The sequence below is a fragment of the Eretmochelys imbricata genome, chromosome 4 (genome assembly GCF_965152235.1).
Source record: "Eretmochelys imbricata isolate rEreImb1 chromosome 4, rEreImb1.hap1, whole genome shotgun sequence".
In the NCBI taxonomy this organism is placed as follows: Eukaryota; Metazoa; Chordata; order Testudines; family Cheloniidae; genus Eretmochelys; species Eretmochelys imbricata.
This window is the reverse complement of record NC_135575.1, coordinates 122,212,348-122,235,765: the sequence shown is the minus strand read 5'-3', so window position 1 is coordinate 122,235,765 and position 23,418 is coordinate 122,212,348. Positions and strand designations below refer to the sequence as shown.

Genomic DNA, 23,418 nt, shown 5'->3' with positions numbered 1-23,418 from the left:
ACAAAGCCCTGGCTGGGATGATTTAACTGTGGATTGGTCCTGCGTTGAGCAGAGGGTTGGACTAGATGACCTCCTGAGGTCCCTTCCAACCCTGATATTCTATGATTCTTCTGAGATCATCCTCATGCCTTCTTTCAAGTGTCCTCATGCCTGGAATGCCCCATTTACTATGCCAAGTGTCATCCCATCCTTCCCTGAAATCGCTCCTCAGAGCTTACTTCTTCCCCCAAAGGTAACCCATGTCAGAAAAGACCATCCAGGTCACCTCACTGCATTGCCTCTGCTTTATTTTATTTTTTTAGTTTGTAAGCTCTCTGAGGCAGGAACCATGTCTCCCTGTGTGCTTTGTACAGCACTGAGCACACACTAAATAACAGTAATATAGTTCAGGCTCCTCTTCACTTATAAGGCTTGCATCATGCCTCCCTGTCAATATCTCAATCCTTGTTTCCTCTGACCCCTCTCTTGTGCGCTATGTTTTGCCAGCTAATCCTGTCATACCCTCCCCTTCATCATCATCATCATCTCTCACATTCATGACTAGAGCTGCGTGATTTTTCACTTCATTTAGCAGATCTAAAAAACTGAAAAAAAAAATCAAAATTTTAAGTGAACCGAAAAGTAAAAAAAAATCATTTTGTGTAGAATGAAATATTTTGTTCGACCAGACACAAAACGTTTTCTTTTGATTTTTTAAAGAAACTTTTATATTTTAAAAATAAAACTGAAGTAAATTTTTGAACCAAAACATCATTTTGAACAGAGAAATTTAAGTGCTTTGTTTCAAAAATGTCAAAAGGAAACATTTTGATTTTTCTGCCACCCTCCATCTTTTGGTTTCTCCCCCTCCCCTCTCCGCACCGCGCCAAAACAATTTGGCAAAATCTATTTCACAAAATATTTCAGTCAACCTGAATCTTAATTTTTTGGTGATAAAAAGTTTTGGTCAAAAAATTCATTCAGCTCTGTTCATGACTGTCTACCATAATATCAGGCTAAACCTCATATTTCCTGTGTCTACACTGAAATCAATGGGACTGCACAGGGGTCAGCTCTAGAGGATCAGGGATATGTTTGGGGTGTAACCTACTCCCCCACCCCTCATAGTAAAACTGGCCATAAAGTGCTGTAAAATACAAAGCGTAAACAAGTTGAAAATGTTTTCCCCCACTCAATTAGTTGCACTTAAAAAAAACAAAGAGTTTCTTCCACTTTGAAAGATTCTAGTGGTTTGAGAGATGTTCCACTCACTTAAAATGGGGAATACCAGTGGAAACAGCAATATCTTTCAAAATGGAAGGAACCTTTTAAGCACAAGCACTGTAACTTTTTTCAGTTAGAGTGATTTTAGGTGTTACTTTTGAGTATAGAGGATAAAATTTGCAGACAGAAAGGTGAATTTCAGATTGATGGTGTTTAATCTTGTACACGTGCCCAGGTGATTGGCATTAGGGTGCTGAAACAGAATTAATTAACATAGAACTGCTTACAAAATCCTTTTGGTGATCAAAGGCTCGCCAGGCTAAACATGCCATGTAGGGGGTGTAGCAAACCTGACAGCTTTCCCCTCGTGGTGACTTCTGAGCTAGATTCCTTTTCCTGTATCTGACAGCTACACCAGAAAAGGCAAACACTCAAATTAGCACAGAGCTGGAAGTAATGCAGGAAGTGGTTACATTTACTATATATTGGGCCCAGTCCTTCAAAGTGCCATCAATTCTCATGGACACCAATGTGCACTAACAGTGTTCAGTACCTGTCTTAGCAGCTGTCTCAATCAGGTGCATTAAATCATTTGAGTGAAACTGACACGTGTAGGTTATTTCTACACAATTGTGTGTGTTCTTTCAGGGAACAGTAAATACCCACCAAGGAACACGTGCAAGAACTTTTCCAGATTCATATAGCAGAAATCTAATCTCTACAATTTCCTGACAAATGTCCACAATGCTTCATTAATCCTTTACTTTCTGCCTATAGTGAGGTACCAAAGTGACCTGTGTGGACCTTTTCCAAAAGTCTTCTGCTTTCAGTGGTAGTGAGGAGGAACTTCACTGATAGCATTTGTATAGAGTTAAGTCAGAAGAAAATCATGGATCATCTTCAATACTAGTTAAACCTGACTTCCTACCATGGAAAAATGCACCAGCCCCTATCCAAAAATCAGATCTGGTACAGAAGCCAAAGGGGGAGAGGTTGTTTTGTTGTTGTTGTTTTTTTAATCTAGCCTTACGTCATGCATATTCAGTAATTGATACCTCAGTATAATATTTTTCATCAACACCTTCATCCTGGTTTATAATGATGATTAAATCTCCCAACACCTCTGTGATAAGTAGATATCAATACACGCATTGCTGTGGCACATCCTAAAAGGGGAACTTTCCTCCTTCATCGCTCACTAGCACCACTAAGTGTACATGTGGGATGCACCACATAGTCTCTGCACCACTTCCTCACCAGCCCCTCCAGCAGTGCATGGGGTCGACAGAGTGGAAGTCTTGTTGCAGCTGCAGACAGCCTCTCTCCCCACCAGAGAGGAGTTTAACTTTGTTTTCCTAACGCATATTTTTCTTTAAGCCTTGTAGATTTAAGTTTCACAGACAGAAAAATCTCCAGGTGGTAGCCAAATTAAGAAAATCTCGCTCTCTCTCTCTCTTTATTTATTTATTTGGTGAAAAGCATATACGAAAGAGCCATGTACCACTTTGAAAAGGTAAAAGAAACAGAGCCATTTCTGAGGCAATAGCAGGTTGTTTATTTCCTATTCTCTTTTGCCTTGGTTTCTATTACCTGGAAACTTTTATTTTATTATCCATTTGGCAATATAGTACAGATACACAGAGATCAAGTAAAAAAAAATAGACATTTTCATTCACAGTATTTCCACTCCATTATCTTTTTAGAGCCATGCATTATGCTTTTCTAAATTGCAGTAGGAAATAAAAGAGAATGTTGCTTTTACATTATAAAATGTCAGTATCTAGTTACGTTAACTTGGAATGAGTGAATGCAGAAAAAACTTGTAGCACTAGCAGCCTATGAAGAGATATTACCACCACCAAGGGTTATTTACAAAGGTGAGAAGTGGGTTAGAGTTATTAGACTCTTCCATGCAACAATTAAACTAACACAGCTGACAGAAAATCACTTCATTTTCTCAGTGGTTTTTGCTAACCTATTCTGACTCTTAATGGGTCTTATAGTAACAGAGTAAATTGGTTTCAACATTATTATTTATTATGTGTATTACCATAGCATCTAGAGCCCTAGCCATGAAGCAGGACTCCACTGATGGTCCCTACCCCAAACAGCTTACAATCTAATGTATAACTATCTCAGCATCACATAACGAGATTTGGTTCAAACCAGATAAAGTAAAGAAGTAAAGACTCAGTATAGACCCACTACCTTAAAGTGGATATTGAAAATACAGGGTCAGATTTTCAAGCCCTATTCTATTCTAGGGAGCAGATGGGCATCCATGAATGCTGAAACAAGTGATTCAGTATTCTGATTGGTAGCAGTCAACACAGTAATGCATGCATATCAGTCCCAACAAATACAGGAGTCAACTACATCAATCATGAGGCAGCTGGGTCAAGAAGCATTTACACTAACAAGTGTGGACAATGCTCCAGAAACCCCTTCCCCAGCTGTGGCTGGCCTGCAAAGTACATTTTGGAGAAGACTGAAGTGAGGCGCAACACTTGGCTATGTCTTTTCCCCTGCTTGTGCAACACAGGCTTAGTATGGTATGATCCAGTCTCCCTCTAGTGACTGACTCAAATGATTATAAGAGCTGTTAATTCCTCATGGCTAAAGGAATTCTGCCTTGGCAACAGCACCAGTGCTTGTGCTATGATGCCTAGGTTCCCGGTCTAGTATCCACAGATGACTGTGGTGTTTTATATGCATGTAGCCATGATATGCTGCAAAAAGGCAGGCCAAGTGCAACTGGAACTCCTGCAGAGCTAGATCCTAGCTTGCCTAACAGGGGCAGTATGTAAAATAGTTGCTTAGTACTTGTGAATTTGACTAGAGGCTGACCTCGGTAACTCTAACAGCCAGCTATTTATTCACAACTAAAGGAGGCTTTTGGTGCTGAAGGTCCTGGGTCCAATCCCTGTGGACATCCAGGGTGCCTGCATGTATGTGTGACATACACATTTGTGAAATGGATGGCCTGAATTTGATCCAAAAGATACAAATACACTGCATATTATTTTCTGTGTGTGTGTGTGTGTGTGTGCGCGTGTGTGTGTGTGTGCGTGTGCACGCGGATATGTATGCACTTGCATGTGTGCACAAACACAGAAAACCAAGAAGACATCAACATAAATCATTCTAATCTCCATGGAAAACTTAAGGCTTCAAACAACATTTAAAAACCGATCAGTTTTAAAATATTCATCCTGGTTCCCCACACAAAACCAGAACACAAGACATTTGCACAGAGGAAGGAAGCGAACATCAAGGAGTGCCAAAAATTCTTTCCCTAAGAACACATAGGATCTGGTGTTCCATCATAGCTATTCCTAGCACTAGACCACTGGTGGGCAATCTGCGGCCCACGGGCCGCACGTGGCCCGTCAGGATAATCCGCTGGCAGGCTGCGATAGTTTGCTTACGTTGACCGTCCGCAGGCACGGCCGCCTGCAGTTCCCAGTGACCGCGGTTCGCTGTTCTCAGCCAATGGGAGCTGCGGGAAGTGGCATGGGCCGCAGGGACATGCTGGCCACCGCTTCCCGCAGCTCCCATTGGCCGGGAATGGCGAACCGCGGACACTGGGAGCTGCAGGCAGCCGTGCCTGTGGACAGACAATGTAAACAAACTGTTTTGCAGCTCGCCAACGGATTACCCTGACGGGCTGTGTGCTGCCCACCACTGCACTAGACAGACTCACTTTCCCAGCCTGCCGCACTCTCTGGTTTGCCCACAATTCCCCTTTTTATGTAGGGAACCACTCTGCTCTGTGACATGCATAGGGCTGCAGAGCCCACCTGAAAGAAGACCCTCTGATGCCTCACTCCGTTCACCTGAAAAGCAGAAACATGGTATGTTTACATTACAGCTGCTATTGTGTCACCACTACGGCACTGCCACTGGGGTGCTGTCGTGTAGCTGCTTCCTACAGCAACGAAAAGGGGGTTTTTTGATGCAGTTAATCCACCTGTTTAAGAGGCAGTAGTTAAATCAATGGAAGAAGAGCTCTGTATAAGCTTGAAAGTCTGTCTCTCTCACCCACGGAAGTTGGTTCAATAAAAGATATTACCTCACCCACCTGGTCTCTCTAATCTACTGGGGCCAACACAGCTACAGCAACACTGCATACTTTTCCAGATAAAACCGTCTGTGTGTTCCTAACTAGGTTATTGAATCTATCCCAAATGAAACAATTAGCATCTAATTCATTTATTCAGTCAAGCCTGGACACTCCAGGACAAAGGACTCAGCATCTAGCAGCACATCAGATAATCCAGGCTACATCTGAAGCATATCTAAAAGGTATATGTTTAGAAGTTTTGTGTATGTAAGAGACACTGGAATACTAATACTCACTGGATAATTTCATGCTCTCAGTAAACCAAGTGAGTGCCCTATATAGATGATACATAGATTTTAAGCCCAAATTTTCTGACCTCTTGATTAACACAAGCCAGATAATTTCATCCAATTACTCCTGTATTGAGCCCAATAATTTGTGTTTGACTAAAGCGTATCTTCTAGAAAGGCATCCAGTAATGATCCGAAGACTTCAGGTGCTGGAAGATCAATCACTTCCCTTGGTAGTTTGTTACAATGGATAATCACCCTCCCTGTTAAATAATTGTGCTTTATTTCTAATTTCAATTTGTCTAGCTTTAGCTCCCTGTGATTGGTTTGGCTTATGCCTGTATCTGCTAAATTAAAGTGCATTTTAGTACCAAATATTTTCTCCCCATGAAGGTACTTACCTACCACCAAGTCACCTCTTGATTTTCTTTTAAACAAACTGAGCTCCGTAAGTCTCTCACTGTAAAGGATTTTCTCCAGCATTCAAATAACTCTTTTCTCCATGCTCTCCAAGTTTTCAACATAATTTTTAAAAAGGGGACAGCAGGACAGGATGCAATATTCCAATACCTGTCTCACCAATGCCATTTATAGAGGTAAAATCACCTCCCCACCCCTACTCATTACTTCCCTGTTTATACATACAAAAATCACATTCACCCTTTTTTCCACAGCATTGCACTGGGAGTTCATGTTCACTTGTTTGTCCAATAGGACCCCTAAATCATTTTTCAATCACTGCTTTTCAGAAAAGAGCCCCCCACATTCTGTTGATATGGCCTGCATAACTTCTTCCTTGATGTATAACCTTGCCCTTGGCTTTATTAAGACACATTTTATTTAAATCGGCCTAGATTCCAAGTGACCCAGGTAGTCCTGTCCTCATCATTATTTACCACTTTGACAATCTTTGTATCATTCACAGAAAGATTTTAACAGCAACCATTTTATATTTAGTTACAATAACAAATAGCTTCTGGTCTAGTACCAATCCCTGCAGAACCCCACTACAAACACCCCTAGCAGATGTTTCTACATTGACAACTACTTTTAAGATCTATCAGACAGTTCTTAATCCATTTAGTGTGAGCTTTATTTATATTATACTTTGATTTTTTTTAAACAGAATGCTGTACAGTACTAAGTCAAATGCCTTACAAAAATCTAAATGTTCTACATCTATGCAGTTACTTTTAGCAACTAAACTTGCAAACTCATCAAAAATGAAATAAGGTTTGACAAAGGAGTGATAAACATCCTTTGGAACTAAGGATCTTTACCATGCATCCATTTTATTATGATCAACTTTCATGCATTAAAGAGGTCTGTTTCCTGAAATCTTTAAATATATTAAATTTCCTGGAAGCTGATGGAATAATGTTTCACACTTGTCTAGGACCATTTATCCAAAGATCTCAAAACAATTTACAAACATTAACTGGTTAGGGTCACAACACACTGTTAGGTTGGTATATGTTATAAAGGACAGCAATATATAAACTGAGGGGCTATAGGGCTGTTCATGTCCACAAAGCAGCAAACTAGATATAACAGTGGAGACCCAGCTCCAATGGTGAAGATTCCAGCACAGGCTTTGAGAGGTAAGAGGAAGAGGCTTCCTGTGCTTTCTTCCCCACCATGTATACCTGCCTATATTAAAATCCTAGTCTGTCAATCAGCGTAACTAAAAATGAAAAATAAACACAAGCACAAACAAAGAAATAAAAACAATCAACCAAAGACTTTGACTGATGTGCTGAGTCACTGCAACGTTTCTTGAATTATACAGAAAACCGTGAAGTTTATTTGAGAAATACCGTTTCTGTCAACACTCTCAAACTCATTTCTTTCATGTGAAATAAGGCTTAAATTCTGTGACTCTGTAAATGATATAGTTCCCTTTGATTTTTTGCATGTTTGGAAATTTATATTCTTTCTCCTGTTGTTTTCCTAATTACACATTCACCCAAGAGACCACAAAGTCTACTTTGGATGCCGTTCCGAACATTCAAATAAATATTATGTGGATGGGTTTAATATATTTATTTGGCCTTGGTTATGACTTTTTTTTTAAAGCAGCTATACCCAGAGGAGGAGAAGGGGGTTCCAGCTTCTTATTCAAACAGTATCTTTATTAGTTGCTATGTGTATATTTAAAATTAAAAAACTATTATATATTAAAAAAACTTGGAGAAAAAAGAATCATTCAAATTATTCTTTGCTTTAAAATGAAAGAAAGAAAGAAAGAAAGAAAGAAAGAAAGAAATTCCATACATGTTAAACAGTAAAGTAGTGACCTAAACATACACCATCCATAAAATTCAGACATAAAATTTATCAATTACTCTTGTACTTAACCAAGTCATTCTGCTCAGGGATTGCAGAAGCCTTCCAGCTATCCATAAATATATGGAGCATACTGTGTGTGCTGCAAAGCCTCAATCTCATCAGTTAGGCTGTATGCAAATACTATATGCCTGTATTTTATTACCAGTGTGCTATGCAAATACAGAAAGCCTTGTCCTTACAAAAATATATCAGAGCGCAGGAATTCCTCAATTAGTTTCGCCAACCTTGTCACTTTGATGGGACTAGGGAATATCTTTTGATTCTTTGGTGACAGAAAACACACATCAGCTGGTAAAATTCTCTTATTTCCATTCATATTTCTAGCAGAAAGACACCATATGACATTAAACTGTAATTGATTCTTGAAAGATTACTCACTATCGCTACATTACCATTGTATCATTGAAAGTTATTGGGGTAACAGATGACAAGTATGTTAGCCTCTGCTCTTCAGTCCTATGAGTTGCAATGTAAGCTACTATACTTCAAGGATGCACATTAAGGCAACAAAACAAAAACACACCTCAGGAAGAATTCAGAAATCCGTATGGAAGCAAAAATAAGCAAAATAGTGAGGATTAATAGGCACAGAAGAAGCCTACTCCTGATCAAAAGGGGAATGAAGACAAAAAAGATAGTGGAAAGAAAAATAAGTTGTGTGCACTTACCTTTGGCAATGCATATTTTGGTAGCTTCATCTGTATGAAGTCATTTCGACGGTAAGAGACATAATATTTAGTCCGATTTGCTGATGTTGTCTATGCAAAGAAACAAAGGGAAAACTAGGATTAGTTTGGCACTAAACCCAATTGTCCATAAAGACGCAAACAGATTTTTTGTTACAATTTAAACATACATGCAATATTAGTATTGTAGTGTATTCATTTCCACTGTCACAGTATCTGGACATTCCTGCAGTTGTGGTACTGCAGACTACTGATTAAAGACCAGGTAGAGTTTACTCTCAGCTGATAGCAGGGGGCTGCATGTGGCTATGTCACCCCAGGAACAGACAACAGGTTCCAACAATCATAATTTCCTCCCTTGTTTTGCAGAAAGAAGTAATCTGCTACTGGTATAGACTGCTCCTCCTCTGCTGGCTGGTGCACTGGGATGCCATCCTTTCCTTACCCCCAGCCCATCTCCCCACTAATGTCTCACTCTGTGGGCAGCTCATTCTTCTGCTCTCACAACCTGCTGCATGGGCACAGAGGGCAAGAGACACTCATCCTACAGAGGCAGAGGAGGATATAAACTGGAAGTGAATACTAGTATCTTTTAAAACTAGTTTGCAGTGCTGTTATAGCCATGTTGATCCCACAATATGAGAGAGACAAGGTAGGTGAGGTAATATCTTTTACTGGACCATCTTCTGATGGTGGAAAGTACAAGCTCTCAAGTTTCACAGTGCTCTTCTTCAGGTCTGGGGAAGGTAACCAGAGTGTCTGAGCTAAATACTAGATGGAACAAATTGTTAAGCATTAGGGATCCACACAATTCTCCTGTAGGAGACCACTTCAAATGAAGTAGGCAATTAAGGGTTAGCAGTGTGGTAACAAGCCAAAAATCCAGTGTATCTGTTGAGTCCATGATTTTTGGTGTCTAGAAGAGTTATGAATTTAAATTTCCAGGCTCGTCTTTTGAAATTGTTGTGCACGTTTCCTTTGAGGATGAGGACTGAGAGGTCAGATGTGGAGTGATCACTTTGTAAAAAAAAGTGTTCTCCACGGGTGATAGGGTGTTTTTGTCTTTTATCATTTTTCTGTAGAAGTTCATTTGAGGGCACAGTGATTGACTGGTTTCACCCACATTGTTGTTGTTGGGGCATCTTGGGTGAAGCATACCACGTGTTGTGATAGGTATGTGTATGATCACGAATCTTGTGGGAAGATATTGATTATCATAGCAGTGGAGATATGTCTGCCGGTTTTGCATCTGTTGTTCTGGAAGGGTCTGGTGCCACTTTGAGCTGGTGTGTCCTGGTCTGTGGGGAGCTTGCTTCCAACGATGAGCTTAACAGGTTGTTTCAAGGTTAGAAGAGTGGATTCAGGAAAGATTTTTTTCAGAATGTTGTTCCCGTGCAATATGTGTTGTAACTGTTTGATGATATTGTATGAGACAATGAGAGACAATGGTTTTATGGCTCGTTACAAGCATTTGTAGCACACCGCACTGCCTGCTAATCCCTAAATGCCTACTTTATTTTACGTGGTCTCCTACAGCACGTGTGAATCCCTTATGCTTAATTATGTGTTCCAACTTGTATTTAGCTCAGACACTCAGGTTACCTTCCCCAAACTAGAAGAGGAGCTCTGTGAAGCCTGAAAGCTTGTATCTTCCACCAACAGAAGCTGGTCCAATAAAAAATACTACCTCATCTACCATGTCTCTCTTTTAAAACTGCTATTCCAAGTGCACTATTCAAACAGAACACAAGAGGCTGAATAAATCATAGTGTAAGGTTTATATAAAGCATTCTGAATCCCTATATTGGACAAGCATTTTCTAGCTAAAATCAATCATTTTCTGGCACAAGTCTCCCAGAAGTGCCACGGTTGGTAACAGTGCAACATTTAACCTATTGGTGCAGTGGTGATTTTGAAAATAGGTTAACTGTATCCTATAGGGCCAATTCTAGCTTCATCAATATGGGTGACACTCCTTTTGCTCTGAATATAGGCCTTTCACCTGTGTAACGGAGGGCATAATTGGGCCCCATGTAAACAATCCAGAAGCCCTGAAAAGATTTCCCCTAAATAGAAAACAAAGCAAAAGCAGCTAGTGAATGGAAAATTAGCATGGAGATGTTCTCCATTTCCACCTTTCTCTCCTGATGTCATACCAGACATATTGATATTTGCAAGCCTTGCCTTTCCTTGCAGTTATTAGAACAACAACAGAAGGATCTTTTTCAAAGTAGCAACATATCTGTATTAAGTACTGATGTATTAAAACAACGAAGTGACAGTGTATACCCTACTGTACCTCACTATCATGAATTTAGAGCCAGTTCCTTCACTGGGGTAAACTGGCACATTTCCATTGAAGTCAATGGTGCTCCATCAAATTATGCTATCAGATAATTCGGCCCTTAATAAATAATATTTCTCATTTTCCAAAACACTTCTCTGCAGCCGTGGTTAGCACCACTGACTTCTCCCCCTAGGTAACAGCAATTCAGCCACTGACTCTAGATTTATCAAAAGTTATTGCTTTATAAATTAACAGTAACAGACTGATTTAAAAAAAGGTAAAATTAAAATATATAACTTTTTTCTCTGGTTTATTACAGTGCAAAGAAAAACCATTTTGTAGGTCAGCAGCACTAATGGCCAAACTTTGTGCCTTTAGTTAGAAGATATACCTAGCATCCAAATTTCTGTCTTTGCTACTTTTCTTTTGCATGGAGACAGGTGGACTCATGCATCTAGAGGAGGCTGAGATCCCTTATTAAATCCAACGCCATGCACTGAACAATTATTCAGGTCCTTCTTTTCCCTCTTTTCAACCTTTATCCCTGCCTTGTGTAGAGGGGGGGATACCCTGAATCAAAATAATAAAGTTACCCATCTGACAAAGCCACCTCCATTGTGGCAGGGAAAAGGTTTTTAAGGCAGCTTTCCTATTTCTCAGAAAATATGTGGCAATTTCTACTCCAAGCTCTCAAACGAAGCTTGATTAATGCAGAAGAAAATCTTGGTTGCCATAGTAGAAGCTGGCTTAAAGGGCGAATGTGCAGTGAACCCTTCTGGCCTCAGTCTTCTCTACCTCAGCTGTCTCAGAAAAGGCATCCCCCAGAGCATAGGAAGGGGTGATGGATAAAAACATCACAACGTGGTGGCTATATGGAAGGCAGCTACTAAGGCAATGTAATTCCTGAAGGAACACCTTTGTCCAATTCATGAAAAATACACAGAAAAGCTAAGTTTTAATGTATTGTTCAAAATAAACTTTTAGGAATAAATGCTGGGGATTTTACTCAGATGAAACACCTATTTAAATCAGTTGGCGTTTGCCATAGTTGAAACAAATTGAGGACCCTGGGATTCGGCCCTAGAGCATCACATACTTAATTACGTGTCTAAAAAAAGGAATTGGTTCGAAAAACAAACTATGCTGAAACATGCAAATTTGACCTTTGCCTGGTAAAAATAGAACTGATGCATGACCGCCGATCTAGCTGCCTGAATATTTTAAATGTAACAACGAACTGAACAGTGGCCATTTCTACACTTCTTTCCTGTCCATCTCCTTTTTTGTAGCATAACAAACACGAAGCCTTTCAGAATGTGAGTTGTTAACTGAGAGACAAAACCAAACCCCTTCCATTTTTTTAATTTTTGTTAAATACCAGTCTTATCCATCATATTAAACAGTAAATATAGATTTCCTGGTCTTTCAAGTGAAATCAGGTCCTTGTGGCTGGTGTGGAATTACTGCAGGGAAACAAAGCTGGAGACACATCTGGTGCTGCCTAGTCCAAGTAATCAGAGTGGAGTGACAGCTTTTCCTTATTACACAAAAGCTACGAAGGTGTTAGTATGACAACAGCTTTATGTTCTGTGCTTTACAACTGCAATATTATCAGGGTATTTGGTGCTCTGGGAGACATCCATTTGGTTTCCTCTCCCAGTATTAGTCCCTAACTCCATGGAAGCTGGAAGTGTAAGAAGGAATGGTTCCTATCCTGAAGAACTCACATTCATCTAGGGCCATGTCTACACTAGGTTTGTTTTACAGTGATCCAGTGAATGAAAGACACTATATCAGTGAAATTTACTGCAAATACTATGAAAGGAAACACTGATAGGATGTATCCCTCCCATGGAATAAGTGCACGTCACTTCCACTACCATCAATAAGGGCCAATTCACCGGGAGACGAGAATACACTATTTATTGTATAACTTTGTTGGTAGTGGTTTTATGTTACCTTTCAGTTGATATGGGTAGATTTCCAGTTCATTCCTCTGTGCTGTGCCTGCCCGTGTCTGGCATCAGATCAGAACAATACTGCCTACAAATATGTACTGTCCTAAAATAACACAGATGCTTGAAGAGTAAACTACCCGTGTCTTGCTGAGCACAGCAGTCTGGAAGTGCACATGGAGAGAAACACTTCTCACCATCTACTAACTGTGAAATGAATTTTAAAACGTGCCTGGTGGGAGCCACCTTTAAGCAAAATGGCTGCCACCAATGAGCAGCTTGGGCTGGGAAATGCCAATTTTAATTCAAAATTTCATTTCCAATTGCATTTCTCATGGTTGGTTTGTGGTGATAAGTATTTCCTGTCATGTGCACCTCCAGATTGTTGTGCTCAGCAACATGGATGTCAGCTTCTTTGTCTCTGTACCAGTGTACACAATTCCTCTGAAAGAAACAGGCCACAAGGGAAGAAAGCTGTGGAAAAGCCAATCTAATGTACCCCAAGGCTGTGGAGCAGAGAGATCTCCTCTAATACCACCTAGCAAAACCAATATTGCTTTCCTGTAGGAGATAAGGCTTGCGGCAAGCAGATGACATCAAATTGGGGCTAAATTGTGGCATTTTACCACAGGACTGAGTAGGGGGCAATGCATAGAAACACCACCCTACAGGGAACTCGGGGATGGCTTGGGAAAAATCCTTCTCCAAATAGCCTGCAGTAGGACTGCTCCATCCTTTGGGATAATGTTGGCTGATCCCTCCGGGATTGCTGGCCTGCAATTGGACCAGACTCGTGTTATCTTCAGCTGCACCAAACTCACACATGGGGAAACTGGAAGGGGGGAAGATGGCCTGTTGCCATATTGCTGCTTCCCAGACCCTGTGACTGCTGGTTGGATGAAAGGGCCGCAGTGTAACTTGGAGAAATCTAAAGTCTGGTCTAAATTGCACCACTGGAGTGGTTCTAAAGAGACACAAGGGTCACTCCATCAGCTGAGGACTGGCCACAGTGGTATTTGCTCCAGGGCCGTTCCCAACATGCTCACTACGTAAGCAGTTGGGGAGCAAAAAACTGGCTGCGCTGGCTTTACAGCATCTAAGGATTCCCTTGGCTACCACTCAGGCAGCTTTCTGCCTGTTTTGTGCTGTCACAGCAGTGAAAAGAAACCAGAACAGAGCCTGAGGATTTGACTCCAAATGCTAAATACTGCCTAATTTGCAGCAGGAATTTGTCCCAATAGTCCAACCTAAATCTTGGCAAATCTAGTTACATCTAAATCAAACGATAAATCAAAATCTAAGGGGGTGTAATCAGCTGGTTTGCTCTGGGTCAAAAATGTGTCATCCTTCATAAGACTGGTACGGAATGCCTTGCTGTATGTGAAGATTCTTAATCCATCTCTACACAGCAATAGGTTTCTTTGTTTTCTTATGCTACTGTTTTGCTGTATGGCTTGTATTTCCCAATTTTAGTTTAACATTGGCTTGTGTTTGCAGTAAATGACATTACCTGGAGGAATATGTAGTCATCCTGTACAGTCAAGGAATCCTGGTCGATGTTGCCAGCAAACTGGACTATCGGTGTTTTATCAGAGCAATTCAGAATCTGACAGGTGATGTAGCGATAACCTGAGGACAGGGGGAGAAACATGTTACAGCATTTTCAAAGACAGAGAAGCAAATATCTTGACATTCTGTTTGTGTGGGGGAAGCATCACATTAATCAGTATAGTCAGTTATAAAATAATTACACCTAACCCTCCCACAGAAATCTTTTAATTTCCAAAGTGCTAGATGCACATTAACTACTGAATCCTCACCTCACTCCTCAGAGGTAAGAAGGTATTAGCCTCATTTCATGGTCAGAAAAACTGAGGCCCAGAAAGATTAAGGAATAGATGATGAATGGCCCTTGTGGAGGTGTTCAAGAGTGGGGGCTTGCCTGACCTGCACAAGGGCCCCTCACATGGCCAGATCACTCATTTACAGCAGTGGAGATCTGGTGTCCTGTAGTTGAAATCCAGGGAGTTTCTCTCATGTAAAACTGGGTGAAAATAGAATCAAGCCCATAGAATTTAAGAGAGAATACACAGATCCCTGCTATGGAATTTTAAAGGTTGGTTTCAAAGTTCTCCAGACATGTTATAATTCTCTATAAAATGCTTTAGGATTTTCCTCACAGGTGAAAATGTCTATTTGGTAAATGGCCTCCATAAAAAGCCTATGCTGATTTGCACCAGCTGAGGCTCTGGCCCACAATATTTGCAGCCCTTGTCACGAGCACAGCTCCACTCCTTCTTCTCCACTGAGTGAGTCACCCAAGATGGGGTGCAGACTGGTGGATCAGGGAAGCAATCTGTTCACACCTCATGGATGGAGCAAAGTGCTCCCACCTACCGTGTGCGCCAAGCTGCTATGGGACAGAACTTCTCTTACGGTGGAGCCTAGCAAGCTCCTGTCCCACTATAGAGCTCTGTGTACAGCACACAGTCAGTCCAGCCCTAAGTGACTTGCCCATGCCCATGAAGGAAATTCCTATCTCCCAAACCTGAGATAAGAACACTACACATCACCTCGCTTCTGTCACAGTCTGAATGAGCAAAGCTTTAGCGCTCATGTGTTTCATTATTCCTGCAGTGTGATAAGAAACTTACCGGCCAAGACCCCATTTGTCAAGATTTTTATGAGAAGGTCCAAACCAGAACACCAAATCCAAACAGTGTCAAACTTTTGGGACAGTTTTAAAATCTGTACGTGGATCTGAAGCAGCTTGAGTCCATACTCTACTGCTTATCTCCAAACTATTTTCACAAGGAAAATAGGGCAAACACAGCCAAGTGCCATCAAAATTCCTTTATTTAGTCATAACTCACATGGACAAGCATGAAACTAGTAAAGTCTCTAGTCTCTAGGTCCTGCTTCCATTGAAGTCAAAGGCAAAACTTCTATTGACCTCAACAGGGCCAGATAAAGCACTAAAGGACTCAGCCAGGAAATAAATGTATTAAAAATCATGGAAGAGAACAGTGTTCCTTTCTCAGATTCTTCTTTAGAAAATAAACACAACACAATTACTTGTGATAGTTCATTTGAGGGAATCAGATTCAATGCACATGGTTCAACTTTCTCATGGAATTTAACCAAAAAAAAAAAAAAAGTGGTGAACTATTACATGGATACTAGTTAACCAACAGCTATTTTTTGCTACTCTATTCTGAAGTTACAGAATGAGTTATAAAATCTAGAAATGGGCAAAAATCAAACATGCTGGATCCAACCCTTGCCCCCCTTGCATTTTGAGGACATTAAACTTCCAAATACATCTGTGAACATGAATTTTGCAAATGGCCACTATCATTGTGGCCTTGGTGACACATAAAATACGGAGCCAAATGCATAGCTGAGTTCACATCTAATTAAAAAAAAAAACAAAGGACAAATCCCTAACTCTTTTTCTCTAACTGTGGAGAGCCCCAGGTGTAATGGAAATGATTTCATCAGGCAAGTGGAGGTAAGAGAGAATTCGCAAGGGGAAAAAAATGTGCTCGCTCTTCACAGACCCACTTGGAATCATTTTAAGAATCTATTAATCTAGGAAATGGAATTATCACCACACAGCAGTTTGAGGAAAGGGTGGAATCGAGGAGGAACCAGGTCACGACGATGGATCTTCTGCCACATGTAACCTTGACTGGCCACTGTCCTCTGAAGAACAGGGTTGCAGGAACAGTAAAGGCTAATGTAGCATCAGGGCAATGCCACTGTCTCATGGTAATCGTACCACTATTCTGTTGAATGAATGGGAAATTTTCTTCCATCCAGCTCCTATTGAATCTCCCCTCACTAGACCCAACCAACTACTCAAAAACTCATTGGGTCCTGCAACTGTTCTGAGCTTCTGTGACATGTGACCACTTGGATTTGGGAGCTGAACTTTAGGTACCTGATTTTTAAGGGTTGGCCTTAATTTTTCACAGTGCTGAGGGCAGGGGTGGGGGGAAAGAGCTATCACGGTCTGAAAGGTTAAGTTATACATCCTTTACAATTAATGTATAATAGTGTGTAGGAGGTAGGATGATCATCTGCAGAATTAAACCATCTTTCAAGGGTAGAACTCCTAAGAAGACAGACACATATATGTTGTAATTGTAGTGTCTACTTTGTACTTTTTGTAACTACTAGTATGTTTTTTTAAAAACAAAAACAAAACTATGTTGAATGTGTAACATAAGGATTTTCTGGGAAAAGACTGTTAATTCAGTGGAGCTGACACATGCGAGGATTCACTCTAGCAGACACTCATCCAGCACTACATTGCACTGCCAGCTGTATTTGCAAATCAGGAAAAAATGTTCAACGTTTAAGTGCCAGAACAAATTGCACTATTAATGGACTTTTTCACTGGAGCATAGCATCTTGAGTTCAATTTATTTCAGAGCGGAAAACAAGTACATTTTAAATCATACTACATTTTTATATATCAGGACAGTTTTGCTGAATACATATAAACAGAGCAAGAATCTGACAAGTGGAAAATATTTCTTCCCACTTTTTTATAAATGAATGCAAAAAGTAGTCTTTAAAATCAAAAGAAACACCAATACACCAGGTATCTATTGCTATCATTTTCATCAGCATACCTCCACTGGGGTCCTGGATTTCCATATGAACCAAATCAGGGTCTCTGTCAACTCCGGCAATGGCCCTGAGAACATAATATAATTAAGTTATCTTGGGCCTGCTACAGAATAGTAATTACATGGATGGAAAAATAGAAAGATTTTGTACTAAACTGCTCCCACATCCTCATTGGCCATTTAAAATAAACCCCATTTATAATTTTAGATTATTTGGATGGAAATCATACATTTCCTGTTCTCAGCATTATGCGTTGCTTTTTCTGTTTTACTAGAATCTCCATTACTAGAACACACAAACCACCAGGATATACGTTAAGTTCAACTGGAGAAAGGAACAGAAATAGGTGGGGAACAGTAAATAAAACTGGATCTTTCTGAGGCAATCCCAGTTTAATCCTTTCCTAATTTCATAAATATACAGTACTGAACGTTAGCACATTCTCTTTTACAACTAGCTCTGACATTAGTGACAATAGGGCAAATATATTGCTAAGAAATATTTGGGGTTCTTTTTGTACTAGAAATCTTCTAAACCTGACACACAGCCCCTGTAACTAATCAATTACTCTTTGTTAGGCACATTCACTGGAAGTACAGATTCTCTTTTGACAAAGCAATTTAAAAATGAAGAATAATATTCAGTAGGAAATCCTGAGAATGGAACTAAAGGTGCATTTTAACTTAATAAAAGAAATAACGGGGATCCAGACTGATTCTCTCGGAACAGATAACTGTCACATTTGCTCAGCTAAAAGATTATTTTTAAACCTCAGAGCTTCTATCTCAGCCTAGGATTAGAAAATGAAGTGGTACTCTTTCTGCCTCCTACAACATGGTTCATAAGGAAGATTCTGCAAGGAACATTTAGGTGACACAATTCTGCTGACAATACACCCAGCAAAACAGAATCCAGCTCACACTTCCACAACTGCATTGGCTTTTCAATGCCAACACTAGCAAAATATAAGAGCCCGTAAAGTAAGCAGATATGACATGAAGACACAGGGAGCAAATACATGGACTGAGAAAGTGCAATTTGGATACTTTTTAAAAATCACTAAAATACTTAGAGCAAGTGATGATCTTGGTATGGTTATGAGCAATAAAGAGTATACTTTATGTTGAACTTGCATAATTGTTTAATGACTGATTGATTATGGCATTGGTGGGACTGATTTATGGGAAAGATTAAGGGTCAGACTCAGAGGCAGATTAAGGCTCCCTGGGGCCCTGGGCCGGAGCAAGTGGGGGGCCCCTTCCCATCCCTCCGCTTGTGGTCCAGCCCCCATTCTGCCCCTGGCCCTGCCCGAGGCCCCACCCCTTTCTGCCCCTTCCCCGGGGCCCATCCCTGTTCCACCCAGGGTTCCCCATTCTGCCCCCCCACTGCATCCCCCTGCAACCCATTCACTCCTTTCTGCCTCCCCACTGCAGCCCCAAGACCAGAGAAGCTCTGTCCCCGCACCACGGTCCCGGGTCCACAGCAGGGAGTGAGAGCTCCTTCAGGCCCAGGGCCACAGCGGGTGCTGGGGCTTCCCCTGCCACTCCCAAGCTTCTGTGGAGGACCAGGTGATTGGGCTTCTCCTGCCCTGCCCGCCTGGCATTTCTGCCAGAGAGCGGGGGCAGGGGCTTCTCCTGCTGCCCTGAGGCTTCTGCGAGGGACAGGGTTGGGTGGAACTGGGGGCTTCCCCTGGCATCCTGCAGCTTCTGCCAGGGACAGGGTTGGGTGGCGCTGGGGCTCCCCCCATCCCACAGCTTCTACCGGGGAGGGGGTCAGGGGCTGTTGGGGCTTCCCCCCATCCCACGGCTTCTGTGTCTGAAAAGTGTGTCTTAAAAGTGCTATTGTAAATGGATAGTATTCATCTGTGAGCAGAGGGCCAGCCCAAGGTCTATGAACCACTTTAATCCCACTTAAGCCCTCCAAGTAGGGTTGGTAGAAGTCCTCTGTAAGAGGACAAGGTTAGGATGCAATAAAATGGTGTGGAGGAGAAAATGTGATGAGAGAAGTGAGTGAGAAGAGATACTAATGAGTTCTTTAAAGGTGCAGATGAGAAGTTTGACCTGATCATGGAAAAAGATGGGTAGTAGTGTGACACTCAGAACTAGACTATGACTTGGTACTGTGCATGTAGACGCTACCCATCCCCCAGAGGTGGTGTCAGGAATGGGTGGAGCCTTGAATCCACCACACAATCTGCTAGCTAGCACACATGATGCAACATGGTAGTGTGCCAGCAGCAAAGTAGTACTCCTACCCACAGACGATGGGAGAAGCAGGGAGGGAAGCGTGTCTCTGAGGGGCACAAGGCCTTCCCGGCATTGCTCCTAGGATGATCCAAGGTACATGCTGCCCTATACACAGGGCTTGTAGAAAAGTCATAAACTAGCTCTTAACAATGAGAAAAATCATGATCAGACGAACCGGTGAGAAAGATATTTGCAGCAGTATTTTGGACAAAATTAATGGGGAGAGAAGTGAGATGTGAGAACAGGAGATAAGACAAGGCAGGAAATTGCTAGATCACAAACAAGAGAAAAATCTTGCTTTTGTTGAGAAATCGGTCTGCAAAATGCAAACTCTATTGTAAAAAGAAAAGGAGTACTTGTGGCACCTTAGAGACTAACCAATTTATTTGAGCATAAGCTTTTGAGAGATACAGCTCACTTCATCAGATGCATGCAGTGGAAAATACAGTGAGGAGATTTATATACACACAGAACATGAAAAAATGGGAGTTATCATACATACTGTAAGGAGAGTGATCACTTAAGATGGGCTATTACCAGCAGGAGAGCGGGGGTGGGGGGGAAGAAAACCTTTTGTAGTGATAATCAAGGTCTGTAATCGAGTGACCAGAGAGATTGAAGTGTTCTCCAACTGGTAAGTCGCAATATTACAACAAAAAGACTTCAAAAACAGTCTCCAACAAGAGACTGCTGAATTGGAATTAATTTGCAAACTGGATACAATTAACTTAGGCTTGAATAGAGACTGGGAGTGGATGGGTCATTACACAAAGTAAAACTATTTCCCCATGTTTATTCCCTCCCCCACCCCCCACTGTTCTTCAGACATTCTTGTTAACTGCTGGAAATGGCCCACCTTGATTATCACTACAAAAGGTTTTCTTTCCCCCCACCCCCGCTCTCCTGCTGGTAATAGCTCATCTTAAGTGATCACTCTCCTTACAGTGTGTATGATAACACCCATTTTTTCATGTTCTGTGTGTATATAAATCTCCTCACTGTATTTTCCACTGAATGCATCTGATGAAGTGAGCTGTAGCTCACGAAAGCTTATGCTCAAATAAATTGGTTAGTCTCTAAGGTGCCCCAGTACTCCTTTTCTTTTTGTGAATACAGACTAACGCGGCTGCTACTCTAAAATCTATTGTGGTATTTTGTGAACAATATCCTAAGCCAGAGAAGCTATTTAACCCACAGAATGGCTTAAGCTAAGGTGTATGTGAATGGTGGGAAGATCTTCAATCTTTTTCACAGTGTGGAACATCTCTATCCATCTAGATATTTGTAATATGTCAAATCAACCATGATAGCTCAACAGTTGCTCTTCAGAGAAGAAGAATGCTGTTTGCTGAATATTTTACTTTTTGCACTTGACCCCATACAACCGAGCAACAAACCTGCAGAAACTTCAAGCTTAAATTTTCAGAAGTTGAGATGGAGATACCATTTGTCATCAATAATGCAAAGACTGTTTTTGGGGTACACTTTAAATAACCTCTCGGATCCATACTTTATCACTAGTGGCTTCATAAACATAGATTTTGATGTCTGTCAATAGCTTTAGGCTTTTCATACTTCTTTTAATATCCCAGAATTGACAATTGCCTCCTGACAGCTTCATTCCACACAATGGCAGCACCTGGCAGTGACAAAAGTAAGGTCTGCATCTGTACATATATTTTCATTTCCACTGTAACACTCTAGAGCAAGAGGCTGCAACTGATCTGTTTTAATGTGGATTGGGCTGACATTTAAAGTTCATTATCTCATCAAGTATGAAACTGCAGAAAAACCTGAGAGTCTCTGGATTAAGTTTAGAAGTGTGAGCAACAAGGGTGATGTCGTGGTGGGCGTCTACTATAGACCACTAGACCAGGGGGATGAGGTGGACGAGGCTTTCTTCCGGCAACTCGCAGAAGATACTAGATCGCAGGCCCTGGTTCTCATGGGAGACTTCAATCACCCTGATATCTGCTGGGAGAGCAATACAGCGATGCACAAGCAATCCAAGAAGTTTCTGGAAAGCGTAGGGGACAATTTCCTGGTGCAAGTGCTGGAGGAACCAACTAGGGGCAGAGCTCTTCTTGACCTGCTGCTCACAAACTGGGAAGAATTAGTAGGGGAAGCAAAAGTGGATGGGAACCTGGGAGGCAGTGACCATGAAATGGTTGAGTTCAGGATCCTAACACAAGGAAGAAAGGAGAGCACCAGAATACAGACCCTGGACTTCAGAAAAGCAGACTTTGACTCCCTCAGGGAACTGATGGGCAAGATCCCCTGGGAGAATAACATCAGGGGGAAAGGAGTCCAGGAGAGCTGGCTGTATTTTAAAGAATCCTTATTGAGGTTACAAGGACAAACCATCCCGATGTGTAGAAAGAATAGTAAATATGGCAGGCGACCAACTTGGCTTGACAGTGAAATCCTTGCTTATCTTAAACACAAAAAAGAAGCTTACAAGAAGTGGAAGATTGGACAAATGACCAGGGCGGAGTATAAAAATATTGCTCAGCCATGCAGGAGTGAAATCAGGAAGGCCAAATCACACTTGGAGTTGCAGCTAGCAAGAGATGTTAAGAGTAACAAGAAGGGTTTCTTCAGGTATGTTAGCAACAAGAAGAAAGTCAAGGAAAGTGTGGGCCCCTTACTGAATGAGGGAGGCAAACTAGTGACAGAGGATGTGGAAAAAGCTAATGTACTCAGTGCTTTTTTTGCCTCTGTCTTCACGAACAAGGTGAGCTCCCAGACTACTGCACTGGGCAGCACAGCATGGGGAGAAGGTGACCAGCCCTCTGTGGAGAAAGAAGTGGTTCGGGACTATTTAGAAAAGCTGGACGAGCACAAGCCCATATGGCCGGATGCGTTGCATCCGAGAGTGCTAAAACAGTTGGCGGATGTGATTGCAGAGCCATTGGCCATTATCTTTGAAAACTCAAGGTGATCTGGGGAAGTCCCGGATGACTGGAAAAAGGCTAATGTAATGCCCATCTTTAAAAAAGGGAACAAGGAGGATCTTGGGAACTACAGGCCAATCAGCCTCACCTCAGTCCCTGGAAAAATCATGGAGCAGGTCCTCAAGGAATCAATTCTGAAGCACTTAGAGGAGAGGAAAGTGATCAGGAACACTCAGCATGCATTCACCAAGGGCAAGTCATGCCTGACTAATCTAATTGCCTTCTATGATGAGATAACTGGCTCTGTGGATGAAGGGAAAGCAGCGGACATGTTGTACCTTGACTTTAGCAAAGCTTTTGACACGGTCTCCCACAGTATTCTTGCCAGCAAGTTAAAGAAGCATGGGCTGAATGAATGGACTATAAGGTGGATAGAAAGCTGGCTAGATTGTCGGGCTCAACAGGTAGTGATTAATGGCTCCATGTCTAGTTGGCAGCCGGTATCAAGTGGAGTGCCCCAGGGGTCGGTCCTGGGGCCGGTTTTGTTCAATATCTTCATAAATGATTTGGAGGATGGTCTGGATTGCACCCTCAGCAAGTTTGCAGATGACACTAAACTGGGAGGAGTGGTAGATACGCTGGAGGGTAGGGATAGGATACAGAGGAACCTAGACAAATTGGAGGATTGGGCCAAAAGAAATCTGATGAGGTTCAACAAGGACAAGTGCAGAGTCCTGCACTTAGGACGGAAGAATCCCATGCACCGCTACAGACTAGGGACCGAATGGCTCGGCACCAGTTCTGCAG

The 23,418-nt window shown here is 41.6% G+C and overlaps 1 protein-coding gene across 1 annotated transcript in view; it reads right to left on the bottom strand.

Moving 5' to 3' along the window:
* The window catches only part of SORCS2 (sortilin related VPS10 domain containing receptor 2), an 838,677-nt gene that overhangs the window by 102,641 nt on the left and 712,618 nt on the right, over positions 1 to 23,418 (bottom strand). The window contains exons 6-8 of the mRNA XM_077814654.1: positions 17,474 to 17,538; positions 14,344 to 14,462; positions 8,574 to 8,663 (exon numbers count right to left, since the gene is read on the bottom strand). Coding sequence (XP_077670780.1) covers positions 8,574 to 8,663; positions 14,344 to 14,462; positions 17,474 to 17,538 — 274 coding nt within the window. The remainder of the gene's footprint in view (positions 1 to 8,573; positions 8,664 to 14,343; positions 14,463 to 17,473; positions 17,539 to 23,418) is intronic.